At 35.6% G+C, this 23,466-nt stretch overlaps 1 protein-coding gene across 13 annotated transcripts in view; it reads right to left on the reverse strand.

Moving 5' to 3' along the window:
• Positions 1-264: 264 nt before the first annotated feature.
• The window catches only part of NLGN1 (neuroligin 1), an 825,166-nt gene continuing 801,964 nt past the window's right edge, over positions 265-23,466 (reverse strand). For 10 of the 13 annotated variants that reach the window (XM_032407188.1, XM_032407184.1, XM_032407185.1 and 7 more), the window contains 3 exons: positions 10,297-10,509; positions 6,100-6,889; positions 265-5,167 (listed from right to left, as the gene is read on the reverse strand). In XM_032407188.1, coding sequence (XP_032263079.1) covers positions 4,345-5,167; positions 6,100-6,889; positions 10,297-10,509 — 1,826 coding nt within the window. In that variant the 3' untranslated portion in view covers positions 265-4,344. The remainder of the gene's footprint in view (positions 5,168-6,099; positions 6,890-10,296; positions 10,510-23,466) is intronic. The other 3 variants (XM_032407190.1, XM_032407194.1, XM_032407196.1) reach the window with 1 other exon arrangement.

Below are 23,466 nucleotides of genomic sequence, written 5' to 3' on the forward strand. Positions count from 1 at the left end.
CATCAAAGTGCCAGACTAAAGTCAAATCAGAATGCTTTTGAAAGAGAATCAAGTTGGCTACCAAATGTTTCATATCAGTAGGATATTCCTTTAGAGACTTCTGATGGAAATTTGAAGTGTATGTTATCATATCAAGTGCAGGAGAGGTATAAGGCTGTTGGAGAAATTCCCTTAGTTTATTGACTAAAAACCCAAAACAATCGTCTTTAACAGTAAAGCTTGACAAGATAATTAAATGAATGATAACAAAATCTCAGCAGGGAATTGCCCATTAATTGAATTTATTTGGGAGCATGTTTTCACAAGTATAACCAAATTATCTAATTTTCACTCACATTAAAAACTGATAGTCGATAACAACTAATTACTAGAAATGAAGAAAAAGGCCAGTATTTTGAACCAACAACACAGAAGAAAACAAACATCAAAGGATTGCCATGGTATTTGACAGCTTCCTAAAAATTCCATTCATCATTTTGCCCTGTGAAAAATCTTTCAGTGAAACCCGCCAAAGAAAAAAAATCCCAGTAATTTTTATGTAGTAGTGCCTTTAAAGCTGAAACACATTTGCCACATTCTTTGTATTTTTTCATGATATTAATATGCATGTTGGTATGAGTATGTCAACAGATGAAATAACTTGAGAAGAGTATGTTATAGATATAACAATTGAGTTTTGGCATTTCTTTTCTGTAAGAAAATGAGTGCATTGTTTTCCTCTTTCATATCACATATGGTTAATTATTTTTAAAAATTTGGTTGCTGTTTTCATGTTGTACAGATCAAAAAAATCTGAATTAAAACATCATTATGGTCAAAACTTTTAAGTTTGACCATAGGAATGAAGTAATTTCTACTTTACTCAGATTTTCTTCTTTGAGCTGTGAGCATGATCTCTCCAAATTCAAATTGAATAGTTTTATTGCTTTAGAAAATGACTTTCCAATTTCCATAAAGCTGATGATGAGCCTTATGATACATCTGTAGTATTCAACCAGATTTTGTTCATAGTCAACATATTCAATAGAAATTTAAAACTCTGAAATCTGTCACTCTCATATTTCTAATCCCATACTCTAGAACTTTAATCTGTTGATAAACACCTAGTAATAATTTTATATAACAAAACAATGAAGTAAAGTCCATTTTGGCTTAATGTTTATATAAATTCTAAGCAGCCTTGACTATTTGCAATTTAATCTGAGGGAGGAAAATCTGAATTAATAAGTAATGCCAAAAATATCCTTTTAATTTTGTGACTTACTTTTTCTCTAAAGAAAATTGTCTAAATAAATACACTTTAAAGATATTGGTTAAAATTTAACAATATTCAAAGTACTTCTTGCATTTAAAAATTATGTTTCAGCTTTAAAAACAGTTCTTACTGTTCTGTTTATTGTGGGAAATCATTTTACACTCAGAAAACTAGCTGCTGTAATTATAAAACTAACAACTAACATTCATTCACAATGAATTTATCACGACTTGAGAATTAATAATAAAACCTAGAACTGCTTTCTATCTTCCACAAAGTTGAAACTACATTAATTTAGAAAAAAGACTAGGACTATGCTCTGTTTTCCTAAATCATTTCCCTAAATTAATATAACATAGATGTCAGTTATGGCATATATAGGTAGATTGATAGATAAATTTAGAGCAACAGATATGCAGATAGGTATAAATATGGCCATTAATCTAGAATAGAATGCTTGATTTTGCCAAGTGAAGTAATGCGTATGAAAGATTTCACTCATATCTTATTTTGTTGCCATTTGTATTTCTTTTTATCTTTTGTTTAATTGGTGTAGTAAAAGACAGTTTTCTGATTAGCAGTATTTCAGACGTTAAGCAATTCTTTTTCTTGGTTTACATTGGCAGTTCCCAGTCTAAAAGCATAACCACATTAGGCAAAACTGCATGTAGACCGCTCTGAGTTTTGAAGACTTTTCACCTCTAACAGAGATTTTTATTTGAAGTTATAGAGTAATATCTACATTTAATTGATAGTTAATAATTGGGAGGGGGGAATTACAAGCAAAGAAATTCCTTGATATAGAAGATTTTATCTTTTAGTGTCAGCTTAATGTCTTGCTCAGCACTTTTTAATTCTCTTAGGAGGATAACTTTCTATCCATTACTTTATGATAGTTTAATCACGCTTATATTATGAACCTAGCTATTCTCGTTCCATGAAATAGTGCACATTTATTTCCAATAGGCCTTTTCCTTGATGATGAAAATCAGAACCTGTGTTTCTAACTGAAAACAATTGGCACATTTTATTTCTACAACACTTTCACAGAAGAGGTATTTAAAAATACAAAGCTAACATTTTTCATGAGTTTCCGGGCTTATAAATTCATAATGTTAAAGTTTCATCAGTTTCTTCTTAGATAACACTTGCCTTTAAATACACATGTGTTTTCTATAGAAGTTACCTATATGTCTTCAAAAACCCAACTGGTCTAGAAAAATGACTCTCTGAGACAGTCATGTTTCTTTTGTTATTTAAAAAAAAAAGACAAAACAGCAATAAACATTTTAGCTCTTTAATGAGCAAAGATCATGTCTCTTAGCATTGGACTAATAGTCATTATCCAGATTATCTTTATTTCACGCAATGACCAGTGACATGGCCAAGATGTACAAAGTTGTTTCCATCAAGTAGTATACAATTTTTTTTTGTATAATAAGCTTTCATTCTTGAAAAAGAGTAACTGAAAAGAAAGGTTTCTGTTACTGCAGTTAGTTTGTCAGAGAAAGTTCTTTGCATTATCTTACAAACTATCAAAATTGCTAGTCATCTGAAAAAATGTAAAAAAAAATCACATAACTTTAGTCTAATAGAAATATAGTACAGGTAAGAGAGAAAGTATTTATCAGGATGTGCTCTTTAAGTCCATCTCAATTTTTTTTTAATATAAATGTACATCTGATTACATATACAAACATTTGGAAAGGTCTGTGATATACTGTTACTGGTAAACAACAGGGGGATGAAGAGTTTCCTGTGGTCTTAAAGTATTCATTTCAAATCACACATATGTGTACGACTAAAATCCTCCAGGTGTTGACTCTCCTTCTAGGTTCTGAATCTATGTTGTACTCTACTGAGATTGTGTGAGTAAATTCCAGTGAATGAACCTCAGTGAGAAAGATAAGTGATATGAGGAGGGACATAACTGTATATTGAATTCTTATTAGTAAACATTTTGTCATGCAACATGAGTAAATCAATTAACTGAGAACTGTAATCAGAGTGGTAATTTGGGGCATCCTCATATCATAAAAGACTGTTGCAAGTAACTCTTTGGACACACTTCACCTTACCAAAAGGAACAAAATACAGAATAACAAAAACCACAGCAAATTATAGATCCTGTAACACATGTCCAATTAGGGCTGTATTTCTATAAATTATTTAGATTGGAATGAAAAGAACATTAAAAACACAGGAATTTCTTTTTTCCTGGGATTCATATCAGCAAGTATTCACCACTATACCTATGGTTTCTTCAAATACCTTTAATAACTAATACCTCCTATTATCAAAACTACTGTGAATTATTTACTTCTAATTACTTTTGCCCCTTAAAATCTTCTTTAGGCTCTGCCAATTGATAGAGGAAGCTTCTATTAAAGAATCCAATGGGATGAGAAGAATTATAATTACGGCTTAATCAGCAGCACAGCCACCAAGCATATAAATTATCATGCACATCGTGCTAAAAATATCCAGTTTCCTTTATCCCCACAACTTTATACTGACAGCACTTATGTGATAATGTTGTACCTGCCAGTCTTTAAACTTCTTTGTTTTACTGGCAAATTTCAGCATGAGCCTCCGCTAAGGCCATTAACAGCATTGGTGCTTTGTGTACTTATCCAAATATGTAAATATGGTCTACACATTAAAACGGCTCCAAATAAAAACTGGTGAAAATTATCTGACATTCCATTGGTGTGTCCCTTGTGCATATTCATGGTTGTTTTTTTATTTTTATGTTTTACATTTCAGACATAGTTCTTTCCTGTTTGGTGTTCCACATGCCTAATTCCATTACGTAACATAAATCTTCAAAAAATTAATTCTTGAATGTGAATGAAAAAGTATCATTCAGAACAATTGCTTCAAGCAATTGAAATTCATTTTTAAAGTTGATTTGTTTATATATGTACAATTTATTTTTTTTCAAAACCCCCAAAGTTCTTGATATGTATATTCACATAATATTCCTCCTTATTTAAATAGTAAGAGTCTTGTAGGTTGAAAGCCAAGGAATCTTCAGTAATCTTTTACTGCAATCCATCAAAAAAATAGAGTTTGTTTCTCTTATCTGGCTATACCCTGGTTGTTGAATGTGAATGGGGGTGGGGATGGGGATGGGGCAGAGTATTGTTCTGTCCTCCGGTAAATGTATTGAATGTGTGTAAGGGTTGAATCCCTGGTATAGTGTTGGGAATCATTGTAATGGTGTTGGGTGTCATTAAGGGAACATCATCGGGTGACCTCCTCATAGCTAGTGTGTAATCTGGGGGACAGGCGGTCCGAAGAACCACCTCATGTGGATGGATGGACTCACATTCATGATCCAAATCAGTGTGCTTCATTTGGAGGGACATGATCTCCTCTTCTTGTGCGTGGGTCAGATCGTTGGTAGTAGTGCGCTGAGGGCTGCATCTCCTATGAACATCATGTCTCCTCTTATCCTTTTTGTAGTACAGGGCTGCAAAGGCAAGGATGTTCAGAAACAGCAGTGATGCTCCAACTGCAATAGTGACGCTCAGCTCTGTGGAGTAGTCCCTTTGATCCACTGAAAATGGACTTGGTTGTTGTTTGGGATCATCCTGCTTGGCAGTGGGAAATGCTGATGTGACGGGTACAGAATTCTTTCTCGTAGGTCTGAAAGTGATGTCAGTTGATGGCACTTTAGTTGTTGTCGAGGTATACTGAGAAATGTCATTGAGATTATGCAGATGAGGTACCAGCTCCAACCAGAGGTTCACCTTATTGGCTCTATAATGTTCTTTAACTCTTGGTTTTAATCCAATATGGAGATAAAGTTGATCTTTCTGCGAATATCTGGTCCATGCTACTTCTTCGAAGCGGTTGGGTTTAGTATGGATGAATTTCGTGTCTTGAGGGACTGGTTGATTTGGGTCACTAGGAAAGAAAAAAGCACTATGAGAAAAAAGCACTATGAGAAAAAAGCACTATGAGAACAAAATTGTTTTATTCTTTTTCTTAATCCAAATAGTACTAGTTTAACATCGAGTACTAGTTTAACATTGGAGAGGTAACTTAGCAAGTCAGCAAGGCCTTGGATTGTGTTGCTTTTTTGTTGTTTTTTATTTTATTTTATTATGTTGTTACTCACCATACAGTAGGTAGACTGTGTTTTAATAAAAATTGGGTCAATTTAGAAATACAGATCCTATCACAGGCAGGTTAGATGCATGATAATGTAATGAGAGTAAGCCTCACATTCTTGTTCTCTTTACCCATTTAGAGATGGGCTACTATCTACCCAAAGATTTAAAAATTCATATGCATATGCATTGTCTCCTGGGCAAACTAACAAGGACAGCATGGGATACAGGAAAAGACTTGAGTTTTGGAATTGGCAGATGAGGTTTTAAGTCCTAGTGGTGTTACATACAACGCATACGAATATCTATACAAGGATAGGTTCTCATCACTTCAGTCCCTTATTTGCAAAATTGATTAACAAGACCTGACCTGTCCACCTAAAAAAGTTAGAAGGATCAAAGGGCAAACAACACTGTAAATTGGAAAGCACTATAAAATGATATCATCACTACTAAATAACAAGTTTTGTGTAATTAAAAAAAACACAAAATAAGTTTAATTACTGAGATATCAAAGCTTTCTTAATAAACTTCTAAAAAGTAAGAACTAATAAATCAATGATTTCTGAAATAGCACCATATAGAATTCTGAATAAAGAAACCTAATATATTATTGTCATGAATTTATTAAATGAAATCACTTGGACACAAAATGTGTATTATTTTAAAATGCTGACAAGGATATTTTTGTTAAATTATAGAAAACTTTATTCCTTAGGTACATACCCAGTTTTGGCAAAATTTGTCCAGTATGTCATTACAACTGCACTCAGCATCACATCATTTTTGGAAAAATTGCAAGGAAATAATTCCGTAGGTCCAATCATGGGGATTCCTAGTACGTAGGGAACTTCATCTCCATGAGCTGCATCAGCCCAAGCTGGAACCTGATCTGTTTGGCAATGATGGTAAAAGGCATAGAAATATGTAGGTGAACCGAAGTTTGAGTGGAGATCTGCGGTAGCTACAGCCGGTGCCACCCACTGATGGTCCGTAAACAAGGCCAGTAATGTCTTCCTTCTGGTTTCAGGGTTATGGCGGTCAGCCCAGTCAGTATACATGAACTTAATGGTTTCTCTCAGAACATCTTTGCCTTCAGGATATCCGTATAAATTATCAACAAAATTGGAAACAGCAAAGTCAAAATCACTAGCTGATATACCATCATCACTATCTACTATATTTTCAACAAATTTTAACCCTTCCCCTTGGTTAACTCCTAACATGATATCATAGTTGAGAAACTCTCCTTGCTCCATCAGTATCTGAGGGTCATCTGGTATTACATCACCATCAATCACAGGTCCAAAGGCTATGTGGTATCGTGCTGGTTGAATATCTTGGTCAACAAGTTCTTTGTAAGGCTTCTTCTGTAGGCATTCCACTAACTCTACTGTATCTGAAACATTGCAACCAACTTTTGTGGCCAACATTCTAGCATATTTTGCAGGTTGGAAACTTACAGCCCAGCTGGAAAGGGCTGTTCCACTTTGAGCTATGGCTCGTTGGAAAAGTCCTATGAGAAAAATAACAAAGAGTTTGAGATGACTTTTGAATAATGTTGTGGTAAAACAGTAACGTCTGATATTTTAAATGTGTATGTAAAAACCCATATACAACTCAAGAAACAGGAAGATAGAGACATTTTTGCTTAAGAGAAGGTATGTAAAGTCATTCCCAGGGTATAAGGAGTCAGAGAGGTAGACTAAGTCTTATGCTTTGAGTGGCAACTGCTTTAGGAATCAAGAGGTCTAAATTGTTTGGTGTCTCAGAGAGGCAATAAACAAGGAGAGATGGAGAATGTGTAAATATTAGTGGTAAGAAGTCCCAAATATTTTTTTCAATCAACATGTAAACACTCATGTTATTATAAAAGCCAAGCAGATGGGCTCTCTCCCCCCAACTCTTCATTAGACTTTGTATTGTTTTGGGGGAATATTTCTTCCAATTTGGCTGCATGTATCTTCCTTCAAAATGGCTCTGTATGTTTGTTTTATTCAGATTTATTAAAAAAAGAATTGTTGGGAGCTTACACAACTACTGGGGCTGGGGATTTGCTAATACCCTGGGGATGGCCCTGAAGGCACACAGAACAGAATATCACTTTAGACATACTCTTTCCAGCTCTTCATGTCAGACATAGTATGCTGAATATTCATCTTTCAGAAGAAGACATAACATTTGAAGTGTTTTCACTAGGTTAAAGAAAAAACCATCAGCAGAAGGATTCAGTGGGGGGTGATTTAACTTTTTCCACTGTTGAATGTGCACTGCTATATTTTATCATAAAAGATGAAAAATACATGGTCCACTGCTTTTAACTTAATTGCATTTAAGAATTATAAATCATGGTCCCATATGCAGTTTAATAAGAGCTGCATGCCATGCAAATTTACAAATGCACTTTATCTACCCATTAAGGTATTTTCAAATAAAATTCTTGTTTTAAAAACACAATTTATCTATTTCCTTTAAAAATTACATTTATTATCAATTTCCCAATATAGCTTTGTAGTTCAGTTATTTAAACACATGCTCAATTATTCATATGTGTTAATGAGATAAGAATTCTTTTCACAAAGGTGCTAAAGCAGTGTCTGAATTAGAAGCAAAGTTTTATATTTTTCTCCAAACATATATATGTATTCAAAATGTCTATAATATGCTCCTAGATAATTCTAAAAATATTCAAAAAGTCAAACAGTACCAATTTAAATTTTTTTGGTTTCTGACATCTTTATGAACATATTTTTAGTTTGCCAGAGCAAAGTATGCTAGAGCGAATGATATAAATACAGATTATTTTTAAAAACTACATAGGCTATGTGTTTGTTAACATTTACTCAGAGAAATATTTTACTAATTAAAAACTTTTCAACTAAAATAAACCTGGTGATTATTTCCCATTTCAGGGGCTCAATGACATTAACTAAATATACCAAAAAAGATTTGGGAAAAATGCACATCATATTAAGTATAATCTGAAATATGCCCTCTAGATAGTATTGGAAAAATCATATATTTTATCATTAGTGAAAATGCTTATTATGTGTATACAATCTGTGGTTGACTCCTGGTATAAATAGGCCTAAGCATTGCTGCAGCTCTGGGGTTTTACAGACTTTAAATCTACGTCGGCATGGGAAACAGAATTAGCCTGATGATTTTAAGATATCTCCTGGGCATCTCCTGGTAAAAAAAACCAAGCAGCCTTTTTGTGGAGGTAGGCTTAAAACTAAACCAAATATAAGTCCATTTCTCTGGCCCCACAAGGACAGTTTTCCTTGAAGAGTGTGATGAATATTATATTTTCAACTGTTGGCGTGGCCACTGTTTACCAGATCATCAATTGATGAATAGCAATGCTAGTTAATGAACTAATTAGCTTATCTCTTTATCAATTGCTAGTTTTAGATTAGTTGACTGGCTTTGGTGCCCTTTTGCTCTCCATTTAGAAAAACTTTTAGAATAAATAGGAAGAAATAACATTTGAGATCAAATGACCCTATGAAATCTGAACAGATTGTCTAATGTTAACCTATGTAAATATTGGCATTAATACAGTCTTCAGCTAGAACAATCTAATCTCTTCAGTGAAAAAAACCAAACAACAAAATTTGTTATTTCAAAATAAGCCACTTCATTACAGACCAAGATCTCAATACAATTGGAAATGTTCTCATATGTGTCATTTTGTCATCTCAAATCAGAGCTCTACTAACATAAATGAGATGTTACATAAAGTGTATCTATAAATTAAGTCTATGATAATGTATGATTCTCCAAATATATACACTCATTTAATGATAGGCTGTTCTTTGGAAATACCACATCAGTGTATCTTTGATACTGAAAACAAATATTCTATGTCTGATGCTCATATCATAAAACTCAGTCTTACAAATCAAGATGTTTCATGAATTACACTTGACAGCGCATACTTCCTTAATATATATAAAACGACAATAAAAAAGCAGAAAACACAAAATGGTCTATGTTGATGTGTATTCTCTATCTTCCTATCTATTATGTATAATGGAGAGAAAGTATTAGCTTTTGCAGATTTTTCCAACAAAACACTTCTGGTGGATATTTCAAGTTAATAATGCAATTAGAATGAGTGACTTAAACTCATGGTAAAGTGGGAATTCATAAAAAACCAACATGATGAGCCTTGGGCAGGCACTTTGGAAAAAGGGTGTCAAGGCCAGAAAATGTAGACAAGAAAAATATTTCATGGGTTTATGCAGCCTCAGTGTTCCATGCTGCTTTAAAGCCAAGTTTTACAGGGCGGGGAATAATGGACACTTTTGAAGTTGAAAATAGAAAAAGCGCGGATTCAAACCTAATTTTCCTTTTAATGAACAGCTCTACTAGTGACCTTGATGCTTTGACAATTTTGGATCATGCATGCAAAATAATCAAACATCCATTCTGTACTCTGACAACAGGTGAAAATCTTGTTTCCAGACAAACCAGCTTATAACTGCTTCCTTATCTTCTTACCAGTAAAGGGTTTTTTACATGTCTACTGTCTTGAAAATAGATGATACACAATCCTTGCATTTAAAAAGAACCTGTCTTTGATTTTTGATTACTGAATAAACAGAGATGACAGAACTGTGAACATCTTTGATTTTCCCAAAAATCACCCTTTGAGAGGAAAGAAAAGTAACTGTAATGCTAACTATTCTGAAGTGTGCTTGAAAGGGCATACTTATCAAGCTCCACAGGAGACAAAGAAAAGAGTTTGACAAAAATTGAAACATGCATAGAAAAGCTGAAGAAACAAAATTTTAAACAATTATTGAGCTCAACCTAACACTCAGTTTGAACAGAGAGATATATACAGAGCATCACATACTACTGATGGTGGTGGCATGCAGACACCAAAATTGTCAAAATTTGCAACCTGCATAATACCTTTGGTTGAATTGCTCCAACGGTTACCTTCAGAATAATGGGATAAAGTCAGAAGATTGACACATGAACCCCCAGCGCCAGATCCAAAAACAGTGATTCTTAAGGGGTCACCACCAAAGAATCCAATGTTCTCACTAGTCCATCTTAAAGCCTGTATGAGATCAAGGAGTCCATAGTTTCCTTTTGCAGCCTGATCCCCTGTGCTCAAGAAACCTGGAAGATCAAAATAAAAAGATATCTTAGAACATCTTTTTGAGTTGACATGAATCAAATAGACATTCAATTTAAATACAGTTGAAGCCTGTGTTCATCAAGGTGAGTAGAGTCCAAGTTCTTTAGTAAAAAGTTATTTCCCACCCGAATAAAAGAATATACTTTAGGAAGAACAGTAGACACTGAAATCTGAAAAATGACATTTACCTTCCCCAAGTTACCCAGGTAATAGGTAACAGGGGGCAGACAAAGAGAATGAAAACATTCTGAAAAACCTCAGGGGAGACATTCTACCGGCCAAGTTACCTGGAGACATTTGGGATAGTACCATGGGGCATATGAGAATGTGCTTTTGCATAAAACACTGTGTCAGTCCTTCAGTTGCTCATGGTCTAACATGGTTGGAATTTAAAGAATGTGTCGCAGAGTGGCAGGATGTGAGGGTGAAGAGCAGGGGTATTTTTCTAAGATTTGTGCATAAAATTATATGCAACTCTTTGCATGTAGATGCATATATATACGTGCATTTTTATCAAAGATGGTCCATACTTAAGAAAGAATCACTGTGTTCGAGGTAATTTGGGGCCACATTTTGGAATACCTTAAATGCTAAACTCAGCATATTGGCTCAATTAGAAAACAACACAGAATAATTGGAGATTTTTGAAAGATTCAGACTCATATCTAGAATGTTTAAAGCTCTGTTTTACAGCAAATCTGATAATCAGGAGGAATATATGTTGCATAAGAAAAAGAAAGGAGGTAGAGGAAAGGTTACAGGGATCTGAGCTGACAGAGTGGCAAAGACAATTAACTATGTTAAGTCATAGTGCGGAAAATGGAGTAAATCATCAGGTAAAAGATTGTGTCCTAGGTAGGCTTGGAGTGTCCAAGCTACTCTGTCAAACTTCATTTTAACCTTTCATTCCTGAATTTCCTTCACTATTGATTTTTATTTCATGTGTATGCTGTAGCTTATCTATCTATATCATCTATCTCTCTAGCTATTATCTGTCTTCCAACTAAAAGCAAGTGATCATTAGCATGAATTCAGAGAGCCACTATGAGTTTTAGATTAGGAAAAAAGAATAGGTATCTGCTGCCTTTATTAAGGTCAGTCAACCAATCAAATCTATTTTTTTAGACCCGATAAAATAATACTACATGCTTGTATGAATTCTTTGATTTCTGATGCTATATTCAAACAAAACTTTGTGGTTCAGCCAAGGGTGGAAAATGAGGAACATTGAGTAAATCACTGCCTCAAAAGGCACAGTTTGCTAATTACCCAAGTGATGTGCATTGGCAGCATTCTTTATACCTTGCTACCCAGTGAAGTGTCATTTAAAGTTCTTTTTAAACTTGACTTAGCGGCTTTGTCCTTAACAGCAGAATTATTTCAGATCACTCTAGCTGGAACTTTACATTGGACTGTTCAACTGCACTCCAGCTGTGGCAGAACCCAATTTTACAAAGGTCCTAAAGTGCTGCTTACCTTCATGATTACTTTGGAAATGATTTTTCCCTTAATGTCACTTAAGTCATTCCCTATCGTCACTCACCTTATCCGCCTCTGCTGGCCTTCAATTGTAAGCTCCTAGAACGTATGACTAATTGACGTCCTGATGCAATGACACATTATTTTTGCAAGATAGAACAATAATGATTACATGATCTTCTCTTTTTCGGGGAGATAGGAACAGAATTTTCCAGAAAATAATATTCAACTGTTTAATTTACTTGGCTCTTGAGTATAAAACCTTGAAAAATTATTACTTTGAAACTCAAGGTAAACTTTCAAAATTCATAATTACAAGTATGCCAAGAATTATTTTAGTGGCTCATGTATATACTACAATTCTCATTCAACTATGTATTCAAATAGAATTTATTTAATACCATTCTTCCCACCTAAAAGTTCGTCCTATTAAAAAACATCTCCAATCATTGTTTTTCCTACATGGACTACTAGTTCTACTGATCTGATGAAATTTACTGAGCAGGTTTGGCATCAATGTGATGTTTACCTGATCTGGCAAGTAGGATTACTTTCAGGGGTTAGTGAGAAACCAAGCAACTGAACATGGGTTCTCAGGCCCTTGGAATGGAAAAATCAGATCAGGCATAAAATAAATTGGCAAGAGGAAAATAAATAAAACCAGATAATCACTGTAACCAGGTATTGGTTTGAGCTACTGATGTCCACCAAATTCAGATGGGCAGACCTGAAGGAATCTGAGAGAAACTGAGTTAAGTTGTCTGGCAGCAGCCCTGCAGCTGACTGGTTGACCCAATCTATATTCAGGTCCCTCAGAGTATAACCACATAGGCAACATATTTAGAATGTAAAACAAAAGGAAAGCAAGGTGCTTCTCAGTAGAAAAAAAAGATTTAAACATATTCAAGGAGGAAACTGAGACTAGGAAAAATGCAGACTGTTTACATTTGAGATTTCATCTAGAATATCAGAAATTGAAGATGTCAGTGATTCTGTACTGTAGGTGTGCTTTCTTTTTTTGGGGGGGTGGAGGGAAAATTTGAATGTCTATGCTTATAGTGTTTAATATCTGAAAGTGTTTATATATATATATATATAATATTTATATATATATATATATATATTTTTTTTTTTTTTTTTTTAGAGTCCTCAGTATGTGTTCGTGCTATAAAGAAGTAGGAAAGAAATCTTCTGTGTTTATCAATGCTGTTGCCTGGATACAGATGGCTGTGGTTGGTCTTTGAGTCAAATTGGTAAGAACTTCAAAATAGAGCCTGTACTGAGCATCAAAGAGGCAGCCTTGCAGACCTGAGACTTTGAATGATAGTGAGATATCTTTCTAGGGACCTGGGACTATAAATCAGAAAAATAACTCATTAAGGATTTTGTGTCTTAAACATAAAATAAACAAACAAAAAAAGCCAACATGGGATTAATGTCTCAAATCCTCCCAACTAAAAATCCAACTGAAAATCCCATGCTCTAACTCTCCTCCCTGTCTTCATAGCTGCCAAATCCAGTTCTTCCTCTGCGCTCTGTCTCTATTTCCTGCTTTCCACTCATGTTCCTGACTTATTCTAGGTCTTCGTCTTTTCTTCTTAGACTCATGAAATCCTTCTAGTTAGTCGCTCATCCTCCAAACTTCCAGCAAACAAGCTTACCTTCTATTCTGTCACCAGAATCACTTTTGAAAGATATTCTGTTCTAATGGTGGACACTGCTATATCAAAATAACATCCTTATATTGACACATACTGGACAGTTTCCCTCCATGTCCCTTTGAGTCAAGATTGTTTAAAATAAGTTGGTTTAAAATTCCTCAAATTGGACAATTTGGAGTCTGTGTAGGGAAAAAGAATACACATAATATCATTTAATTACCCACCACCTCCAGCTAACTTCCTTGCTAATGTGTTCTCTTGAGAGCTATTGTCTAAATTCTTCTTAGAAACAACAACAGATAAAGTCAAAATGATTTCCTTTTTGTATGTGTCCTCTGGAAAAAAGCTTGCTCTGAAATGGTTGATATCTTAATATCATATAACTTGGCAGTATTTCCAAAATTTTATATTTTCATACATTTATCTGTTGATTATCTATCTATCTATCTATCTATCTATCTATCTATCTATCTATCTATCTATCATCTACATCTCTTTATCTATTGTGAGATAATTTGTTTTTTAATGGCTCATCTTTGGGAAAAGTAAACTGAATTACTGACCAAGTCTCCTGATTGCTGACAGCTGGACATGGTGAAGGTGAAGGTGACTGCTAACAGATGCCTGGAAAGAAGACACCTGTAGATGTCTCTCTATTGTTCAATCCCCAAATTTCCCATATTTTTGCCATCTCCAAGGTAAACAGGTGAGATTGATCCTTCTATATTATAGCCAGTGCTGACATTTGTGACTCCTTCCCCCATAGATAGTAATGGAGAAAAAAAGGCCCTGGTTTGCTTAGCTCCGAATTGTATACACTATTCCAATTTCAAGAATGGTCCAAGATAATAGGGAAAAAATAGCACTCAGCCCCAGATCCCACACCATTACCTCTATTCTTCACCCCAACCTGAGGCTGTTAATGTTCACACTTCTTGGTCTACATGTCAAAAAATGCTTATGCAGCATTCCCTGAATTAGGCTATTGTGTACTTCCTGTCTATTTGAATCTGGACAACAGATCTTGTATCAAAACTGATAAAATTCCTGTGCTTTCTGAATAACTGCTCTCACAAAGAAGTGAAAAAGGAGAACTATCCCTTCTAAAGGAGCTACTTAGAGGAAAGAAATCACATTGTTAATTTCTGATTGTTCTGATTATGCAGGAATGTGTCTAATGATTTAAAAGCATAATTTGCTTCAAAGCATGACATTCAGGGAGCCACAATGGCTACCATATAAGAAAAATCTTCAGCAACTATATAGTTCAGAACTATATAGCTTTGGGAGCTATAAAAATATCACAAATATCTGTCTAATGCATATTTTGGTCTCTCTTATGTGCTCCTATTTTAATGTTTGTGTGTGTATTTTGTAATTTATCATTTGTATTTATAATGTGCTAATTTTCTTTATTTTCTCTGGACTGGGTGCTCCCCTGTACCTGCCCCCAGATGGCCATTCTGTACGTGTTTTCTGAATGAAGGCAGACATTAACATCTTACAATTTTGTTACAACACGGAGATCAACAATTAAACTTTCCAAATGAAAGAGGCCTATGTGTTTTTCTTTGATGACAGCAATGAAGTAGGAATTTAAGAACCTCTCAGCAGCCAATCTGTTTGGAAAACACTTTTAAACGTAGAATGGGTAGTAGCAGCCTTAAAGGGAGAAAAATAGGGCTATACTGGGTAGGGCCCTCCCAAAAGAAGAAGAGGATACACCGACCAGCAAACTGAGGGCCACAATATTGGCCCAGATTATTGGCCTAAGAACATAAAGTTTGAGAAGCATTTGAGATTCTCTCAATAGTTAGTGTTATGAAGAGAGCGCCAAACTTAGTAGGACAACTTGGGTGTACAAGCAAGTTGCTGTGTGAGCAAGTTAGTTAGCCGCTCCGCACCACATGTACCTAACAGACAATATTAATAGTAGCACCTATCCTACAGAAGTTATCATTATTAAAAGATAATGCTTGGGGATGCTTGGGTGGCTCAGTCAGTTAAGTGTCTGCCTTTGGCTCAGGTCATGATCCCAGGGTCCTGGGATCGAGCCCCGCATCGGGCTCTTTGCTCAGCAGGGAGCCTGCTTCTTCCTCTGCCTGCCACCCCTCCTGCTTGTGCACTCTCTTTCTCTCTCTGACAAATAAAAAAAAAAAAAAAGATAATGTCTTGGGACACAGGAGGGCTTAATATATGTTAAGTAAAACTGCTTTGGTTTTAATCAACTGAATTTGACATTTTCCTTATTATCACTATTTCATGAAAAATGTTCTTCCATATTTATTGAAAAAATTTGAATTTCCAACGAATTAAAAAGAAAAAAATTTCAATTACAAAAAAGTTAAATGTATGTATATAGACAATAAGGTTAAATTTACCACAGAGATTTTTATTTTATTTTTATTTATTTTTACTTCATTAACTGTTTTTTAAAATTTAAACTTAATATTTTTATTTTTTTAACATTATTAATTTAAGAGAGAGAGAGGGAGCAGGGGAGAGGGGCAGAGAGAGAGAGAGGGAGAGAGTCTTAAGCAGACTCCATGCTGAGCACACTGAGCACGGGGCACAGAGCCCCACATGGGGCTCATCTCACGACCCTGAGACCACGACCTGAGCTGAAACCAAGAGTTAGATGTCTAACTGATTGTGCCACCCAGGAGCCCCTTATTTTTATTTTTTATTATTTTTTATTTTTTTAGAGAGAGAGAGAGAGAGAGCAAGTTGGGTGAGGGGGCAAAGGGAGAGGGAGAGAGAGAATCTTAAGCAGGTTCCATGCCCAGTGTGGAGCCCAATGTGGGGCTAGATCTCACAACCCTCAGCCCTGAGCCAAAATCAAGAGCTGGTCACTTAACTGACTGAGCCACCCAGGTGTACCAATTTTATTTTTTATTTTATTGAAGTATAATTGGCATACAATATTATATTAGTTTCAGGTGTACAACATAGTGATTCGACTTTTGTATACATTACAAAATGATCACTTCAGTAAATCTAGTTACCACCTATGTAAAGTTAATACAATATTATTGTCTAGTCTATATTCCCCATGCTATACATTACACACAGAGATGACTTATTTATCTTATAACTGCAAGTTTGTACTTGATCCCCTTCACCCATTTTGCCCAGTCCCCCAACCCCTTTCCCTCTGGCAACCACCAGTCTGTTCTCTGTCACAGAGGTTTTGAAATTGTTGCACAGGCTGTAGTTTGCAAGGCAATTGAAAATACATATGTTGCCCTCTAAATTTTAACTGGGTAGTGAGGATATTTGTTATGACATAAACACATTTAGTGAATACTATTAAGCGTAGAATGCATGTTTGTATCCATTGTACATCGTTCGTAGAATTCAACTCAAACATTTAATTGGGTTGTATTATAATGAGAATAGTTTCATAAGCCAAAATACTGTGATGATGATTAAATAGAATACATTGTGTCTTGATTTGCTGATCACTCATTATTTTAGAATAGTTAGCAAAATTGCTAAAACATATTAGTAGTACATTTTTTTAATTTTTTTTTTTTTTTTTTAAGATTTTATTTATTTGCGAGAGAGAGAATGAGAGACAGAGAGCATGAAAGGGAGGAGGGTCAGAGCGAGAAGCAGACTCCTCGCCGAGCAGGGAGCCCGATGCGGGACTCGATCCCGGGACTCCAGGATCATGACCTGAGCCGAAGGCAGTCGCTTAACCAACTGAGCCACCCAGGCGCCCCAAGTAGTACATTTTTTTAGATGTAGAAGAAAATAGCAGAAAAAAAGATGAGTGATATATGAATAATTTTTACTATTATAGGCAGCAGTAGTCAATTGCACGTAGCTGAGACCTGGATGGGAAGGGGGGATATTGGGATGTTGTGTTCTTCAATCCCACACTAGCTGCCCCTGAGAAAGACACAGTTAAAAAAAAGGGAAGGGTGGGAGATAAAGTCTGGGCAATGAATAAACTTAACTAACTTAAGACAACTTAACTAATTTCATATGAATATTTCCAAGAGTGTTTTACGTATTTTATTTCAACCATAGTAGGATTTTTTGAGAAGATAAATATTGTCCTAAGGTATGACTAGTAAAATTTGATAGTCATTAAATGCTTTCATTATAGTCTTCTCTATTAAAAGCTAACCTGCCTGATTTAGTGATTTTAAAACTTTCTATTTTCGAAAACTTTCAAAATTACCAAAACATTTCAAAATAGTACATTTACCATGTACTTGTCACCCAGATTTCCCACATACACCCAACATCTTCTTTCCTTCTTCCTCCCTTCCTTCTCACTCCCTTTCTTTCTCCCTTCCTCCCTTCATCCTTCCCTCCCTCTCTTCCCTCCTTCCTACTCCCTCCCTTCCTCCCTCCCTCCCTTTCTTCCTCCCTTCCTTCCTCCCTCCCTCCCTTCCTTCCTTCCTCCCTTCCTCCCTCCCTTCCATCCTTCCTTCCTTCCTCCCTCCCTCCCTCCCTCCCTCCCTCTCTTCTTTCCTTCCCTTCCTTCCTTCCTTCCACTAACTCTCACTCCCTGCCTGCCATCAAATCTGGAATCACATGTTGAATTTAGTTTTCTACTTAAACTCCTTAATTTTGAACAGTTTGTTGGTCTTTCTTTGTTTTTCTTGACCTTGATATTTTTCAAAGAATATCAGGTCGGTTATTATGTAGAATGGTCAGTTATTATGTAGAATGTCCCTCAGTTAAGATTTGTCTGATGTTTCTTCATGATTGCATTTCCTCAGATTATGAATTTTTGACAGAAGGACCATAAAGTAATGTGTTTATCTCAGTTCCAACAGGCACACAGTGTTGATTTGTCTCATGACCACTTGGTTAAGGTGGTAATTTTCCACATTTCTCCACTATTAAGTTATTATTTTCCCCTTTGCACTTAATAAATATAAGTTAGGCAGATTATACTGATACTATGTAAATATCCTGTTTCCTATCACACTGTCATTCGCTAATTCTGGCATCCGTTTATGATTCTTATCTGAAACAAATATTAATTTCATCATTTATTTTATTATTAGTTGGAATTGGCAGTAAGAAAAAGATTTCCCTTCTCCCCGATTTGTATTCATTCATTTATTCATATCATTTTGGACTCAGGAGTTTTTATTTTATTCTAGGGGTTATAATCTTTTCCTTTCATTTATTTTGATGCTTATATTGTCCCTTATTTGGCCAGTGGGATTCCCTATGTCATCTTGACATGTCTCTATCATCTTTGAACACATTCTTACTTCTCCTTGGCACAATAAAAATAGCATTTTTGCAAGAAACCCCTAACTACTCTTGGGGTCTTGGACTTCTCTTTGGTTAAAATTTTTGAATAGTCTTTTCGTATGCGAAGTAATTAAATTTTTTCTTAGTAATTATAAAATTGAATTTTCAAAGTGATTTAGTAAAAGCAAATTAAGATTATGAAAATTAATTACTAAAATTACAAATAAATTTAGTAATTTCAAAAAACAGAAATGAAAGCTTATTCTTGAATTTTGTGGTATAGGGATATCTCATTTGTGAAAAAGTGTCATATAATGAGGTTGAAACCACTAATCTGGAACAACACTAAATAATGTCACCAACACCACATAAGGAGTACCAACACATCACTACCCACACACAAACACACATCTACATACCAAACAAAAATGATGGTGATAACAAATCTATGACTCACCCTAGCTAAAAATATTTTAATGCCTCAAAGTATATAGATTATGGGAAGAGCAGAGTAATATGTTACCTATAGTGAAAATCTACTGTATAAAGTAGCAAAAGCTACAATATAAAGAAAATTACACTAAACTACTTCCCAATAGTCAGATCTCTGATAAAACTTGAATGATAATCCAAATTTCTCACTCTCTCAAATTTTAAATTACAAAGTTATTTGTTGTGTTTTTTTAAACCAACTTTTCCTCGGAAGTTTCAATGAGCAATTCGTAAAAGTTTGTGAAGCCTACCTAGATTAGAGCCATATGGTATGCCTTTCAGAGCAGCTGCTAAGTATAGAGAAAGGCACTAGAATGGACCCAAAATACCCTGAGGCACACCAATCCCAGAGACCAATGCAGTAGCACCAGCAGCTCGTCTCGGGTAATCTCATTTACTAATGCCAAAGGGATATATGATAGGTCTTACTTAGATGTTAACAATAAATCTACCTAATACCGAAAATTGGAGTAACTTTTTGGGTTGTACTTAAGCATAAGTAACATGGGGATATTGGTCCCTGCAATCCATCGGAAGTATTGTCTGGAGCCCCAAATCTATTGCTGTGTTAATGTGTGAAAGCTCACCAAGGAGAAAATTACTCATGTAACTTGGCCTTCAGTTGGAGAAATTTTTCAAAAGTTTTCCTAGACCAGCAATTCCTACAGTAGCTAATATGGATCTTCAGCTCAGAGGGTCATGGAATGCTGTTCAATAGCGAAGGAAATATTGAAACAAGTAGAAGGTCAATTTAGAAGAAGTAGTGATCTGAATCTCCCCCAGGGTGCCCTCACATTAAGCTTGGATTTGTAATTGAAAATAAATCTTTCATGTCTGGGTGACAAGTCTGAGGTCCTGTTCTGGGTGCAGTTTTCACTAAGCATTATATTTTCCAGTTTGAAGTCACTGTCCTTTTCAGCTGATTTGACCTGCAATGCCACAGTGGGACGTTGGCTGCCAAGTGATTAGCTATTCAAGAAAAAAGTGAAACTAATCTCTGTATTAATATACATGAGGTGAAATGAGCAAGGATCTGAGACTCGAAGGCACGGAGACTGATGTTACAAGCTGTGCAGTGAGGCGCACTCCCCCAGATCCAGGAGCAGAATCAAACCCCACAGAGGAAGGGTGACATTTGGCAGAGGTGGTGCAAGAGACAGCTGCCGTGGGTTGAAGTGACAGCTTGATTTTCTAGCACTTTAATAGAAAGACTTAGTCCTTTTTCAGGATAAAAAGAGCATCCTGTCATTATGGCACTTAGTAAAAGGCATACAAGTGCAGAATTCAATTTTTTCCTTTACATTGAGGATTGGAGGGGTGCTATATGGAAGAGAAGGTATGATTTTTTTTTTTTTAATTTGTTGATCTACAAAGTATTTCTACATCACTTTGTGGCTCCCGAGGAACCTTTATATAGACTATTTTCCCTCTGTTAGAAGTACCCCTTCTTTCTCTTAGGGAATCAAATAATCATGAAGATCAATTAATATCGCAAATATGAATCTTGTAATGAAAAACAGTTCATTAAATCCACATTCAGCGGGTACCTACTCTTTCCAGGCATTCTGCTAGTTACTCAATACGCGAAGTCTAATAAGACGTGTCTTCTGTTGGGTTTCGTTTGAATGTTTCTTGAACGTATTCCTTGGTCTTCCTGCAATCTCACCGTGGAGAGAGTGTGTGAAAAAGATACCCCGGGGGCACCTGAGTGGCTCAGTTGTTACGCGTCTGCCTTCAGCTCAGGTCATGATCCCAGGGTCCTGGGATCGAGTCCCACATCGGGCTCCCTGCTCGGCCGGGAGCCTGCTTCTCCCTCTTTCACTCCCCTTGCTTGTGTTCCCTCTCTCGCTGTCTCTCTCTGTCAAATAAATAAATAAACTCTTTAAAAAAAAAAAAAAAGAAAGAAAAAGATACCCTGGACGCCACCTGTTTAACCAGAGTGTCTGGGGGTGAAATATGCACTTTTAGCAAGTTCCAAGGTGATTTTGATGCACACTAAAATTTGAAAACTCTGATGTCTTAAAGGTAAAAAATACAGGGAATTCTGACCAAAAATATTAGCGCTGGAAGGAACTTTAGTAACTAGTGCAATCACATATTTTACCGATGAGAACACTGAAGATCAGAGAGAATATAAACTGCCTGGTGTCACACAGTTGGCTAGGACCCCAGTTTTCCTGTCTCTAAGCACAATGCTTGTAAAGTAAGAAATTGGTTGTGGGTTTCTTTACTCAAATGATTCGTTATATTGTATATATTGCCTTTTTTGCTTTGCTAATCAACTATTTCCATATAATTTTGTGTTTCAGAGCTATGATGACAAAAGTTTGGTATATGAAACTCTCTACTCTCTTGACCAATTTTCTCCAGACTACCTTTCATCCACCCTTAGCTATCTAGACAAGCAAGGGTATTTTCCCATGCAAAAATTAGATCTCCCACAACAAAAAAATGATCATGTGAGGCCTATTCCATATACCTCTATTAATTTTTCTTGCAGTTAAAACTGCTAATTTTAATTTACAAATAATCCTTATATTTCCAAAGGGAAAGGAGAAAAGTGGACTTTAAAATGTGAGGCAATACAATCTTTATTCTTACTTTCAAGGTTCTAACTACTTTGGGGGAAAAAACCTCTTATAAACTAATTTCAGTATTCTCTTTGCTAGGAAATTCTTTCCAGAGCTGAAATATCTATGTAGCTTAAGCCAGTTTCCTTTTGTTCTGTGCTCAGAGAAGATGGAAAACATCTGGCAGGTTCTTCTGGCAGGATATTCAAGGAAAATCTTTACTCTTCAGGCAAAATAATCCAATTCCTTTTTGTCTACATTGTATGGAACTACTCTCCAACTCTTATATAAATGAATAAATTGCATAATAGAGATGGATATTTGTTGATCAGAGCCAAGTTATAGTAGTTTAATTTGCAATTTCTTTGAATAAAGTTAATTATAACAAAAGCAATGTTAATAAATTCTACAGAAAATAATTTGCTCTTTAGGTTTTTCATCCGTTATCCATGCCAAAAGAAATATCATTATGCAGCATGCTAAGGAATTTTTTTTTTTTTTTTTTTTTTTGAGCTTATCTAAGAGGAAATGCTGGCTGGTAGACTGCACAGGACCAGCTTTTACCAGGTGCCATAGGGTTTCCCATAAGCAACTTCATGGGGAGGAAATCAGTATGGCACAAGGGAGGCAGCCTGCAGGGGGCGCCTTTTTCTAATTTACCCAAAGGTACCTTATGGGTTAGTGGCAGCCGGCCCAAGAGGTCCACAGCAAGCTTCTGCCAGATGTTCAGCATTGTATTTGTGTGTCAACAGGCTTAGACTCTTCTCCTAGACGTTGAGAGAAGGGCATCCCACCATTCTTACAAAGAAAAAATACGAATAATATATTGTATCCTACAAACTGGTCCAACATTAAATGGACATCATTTGAAAAGTTTTCATTTCTTAGTAACCATTTCTGTGAATATTTTAGAGTTATAAAATTAGCAGCTTTCTATTTTGTACATAGCTTCCTTTTTTTTTTTTTTTTTAATTGGAGTTAGTGGATATTGCTATAGTCTACGATGAAGAATTCCACAAAAGCACACTTGGTAGGCTGACTCTAAGTTTGGCAATGGAGCGAAACTCGATTTCCTACTAAGCTGAGCTAGTATAATCCTACAGTACTCAATGGAAAAACAAAAAATCCCTTTCCTTATTAAAAACAGCATGTCAGATTCTGTCCAGAGAAACCTTGCTCACAGGAACAAGTAAGGCTCTGAGGGTGGAAGGGGTGATCAATATTTGATTTTTATCTATATATCCTAGGTCACAGCTGCTCCTTTCCCTGAGCTGGGCCATAGTTCTTAAATTATTTATGATCAGAAGTAAGGAATGTTAACTTCTCAAACTCAGCTTGGAGGCCTAGGACCAAGTCTGCTCCACTAATACGACCTCCTTCTCCCTCTCTTTCTTTCAGCCTCTTTGACTCAGCCAGGGCGGACTTTTTCCTCCTTTCTTTACCAGAGTCTTCCTCCAGGTTTTCAGTTACCTTCTGCTTGTGTTTCCTTTGCCATTTTAAAGTTTCCCTGCAT

This window comes from Phoca vitulina, unplaced genomic scaffold, assembly GCF_004348235.1.
Source record: "Phoca vitulina isolate PV1807 unplaced genomic scaffold, GSC_HSeal_1.0 scaffold8, whole genome shotgun sequence".
Taxonomy (NCBI): domain Eukaryota; kingdom Metazoa; phylum Chordata; class Mammalia; order Carnivora; family Phocidae; genus Phoca; species Phoca vitulina.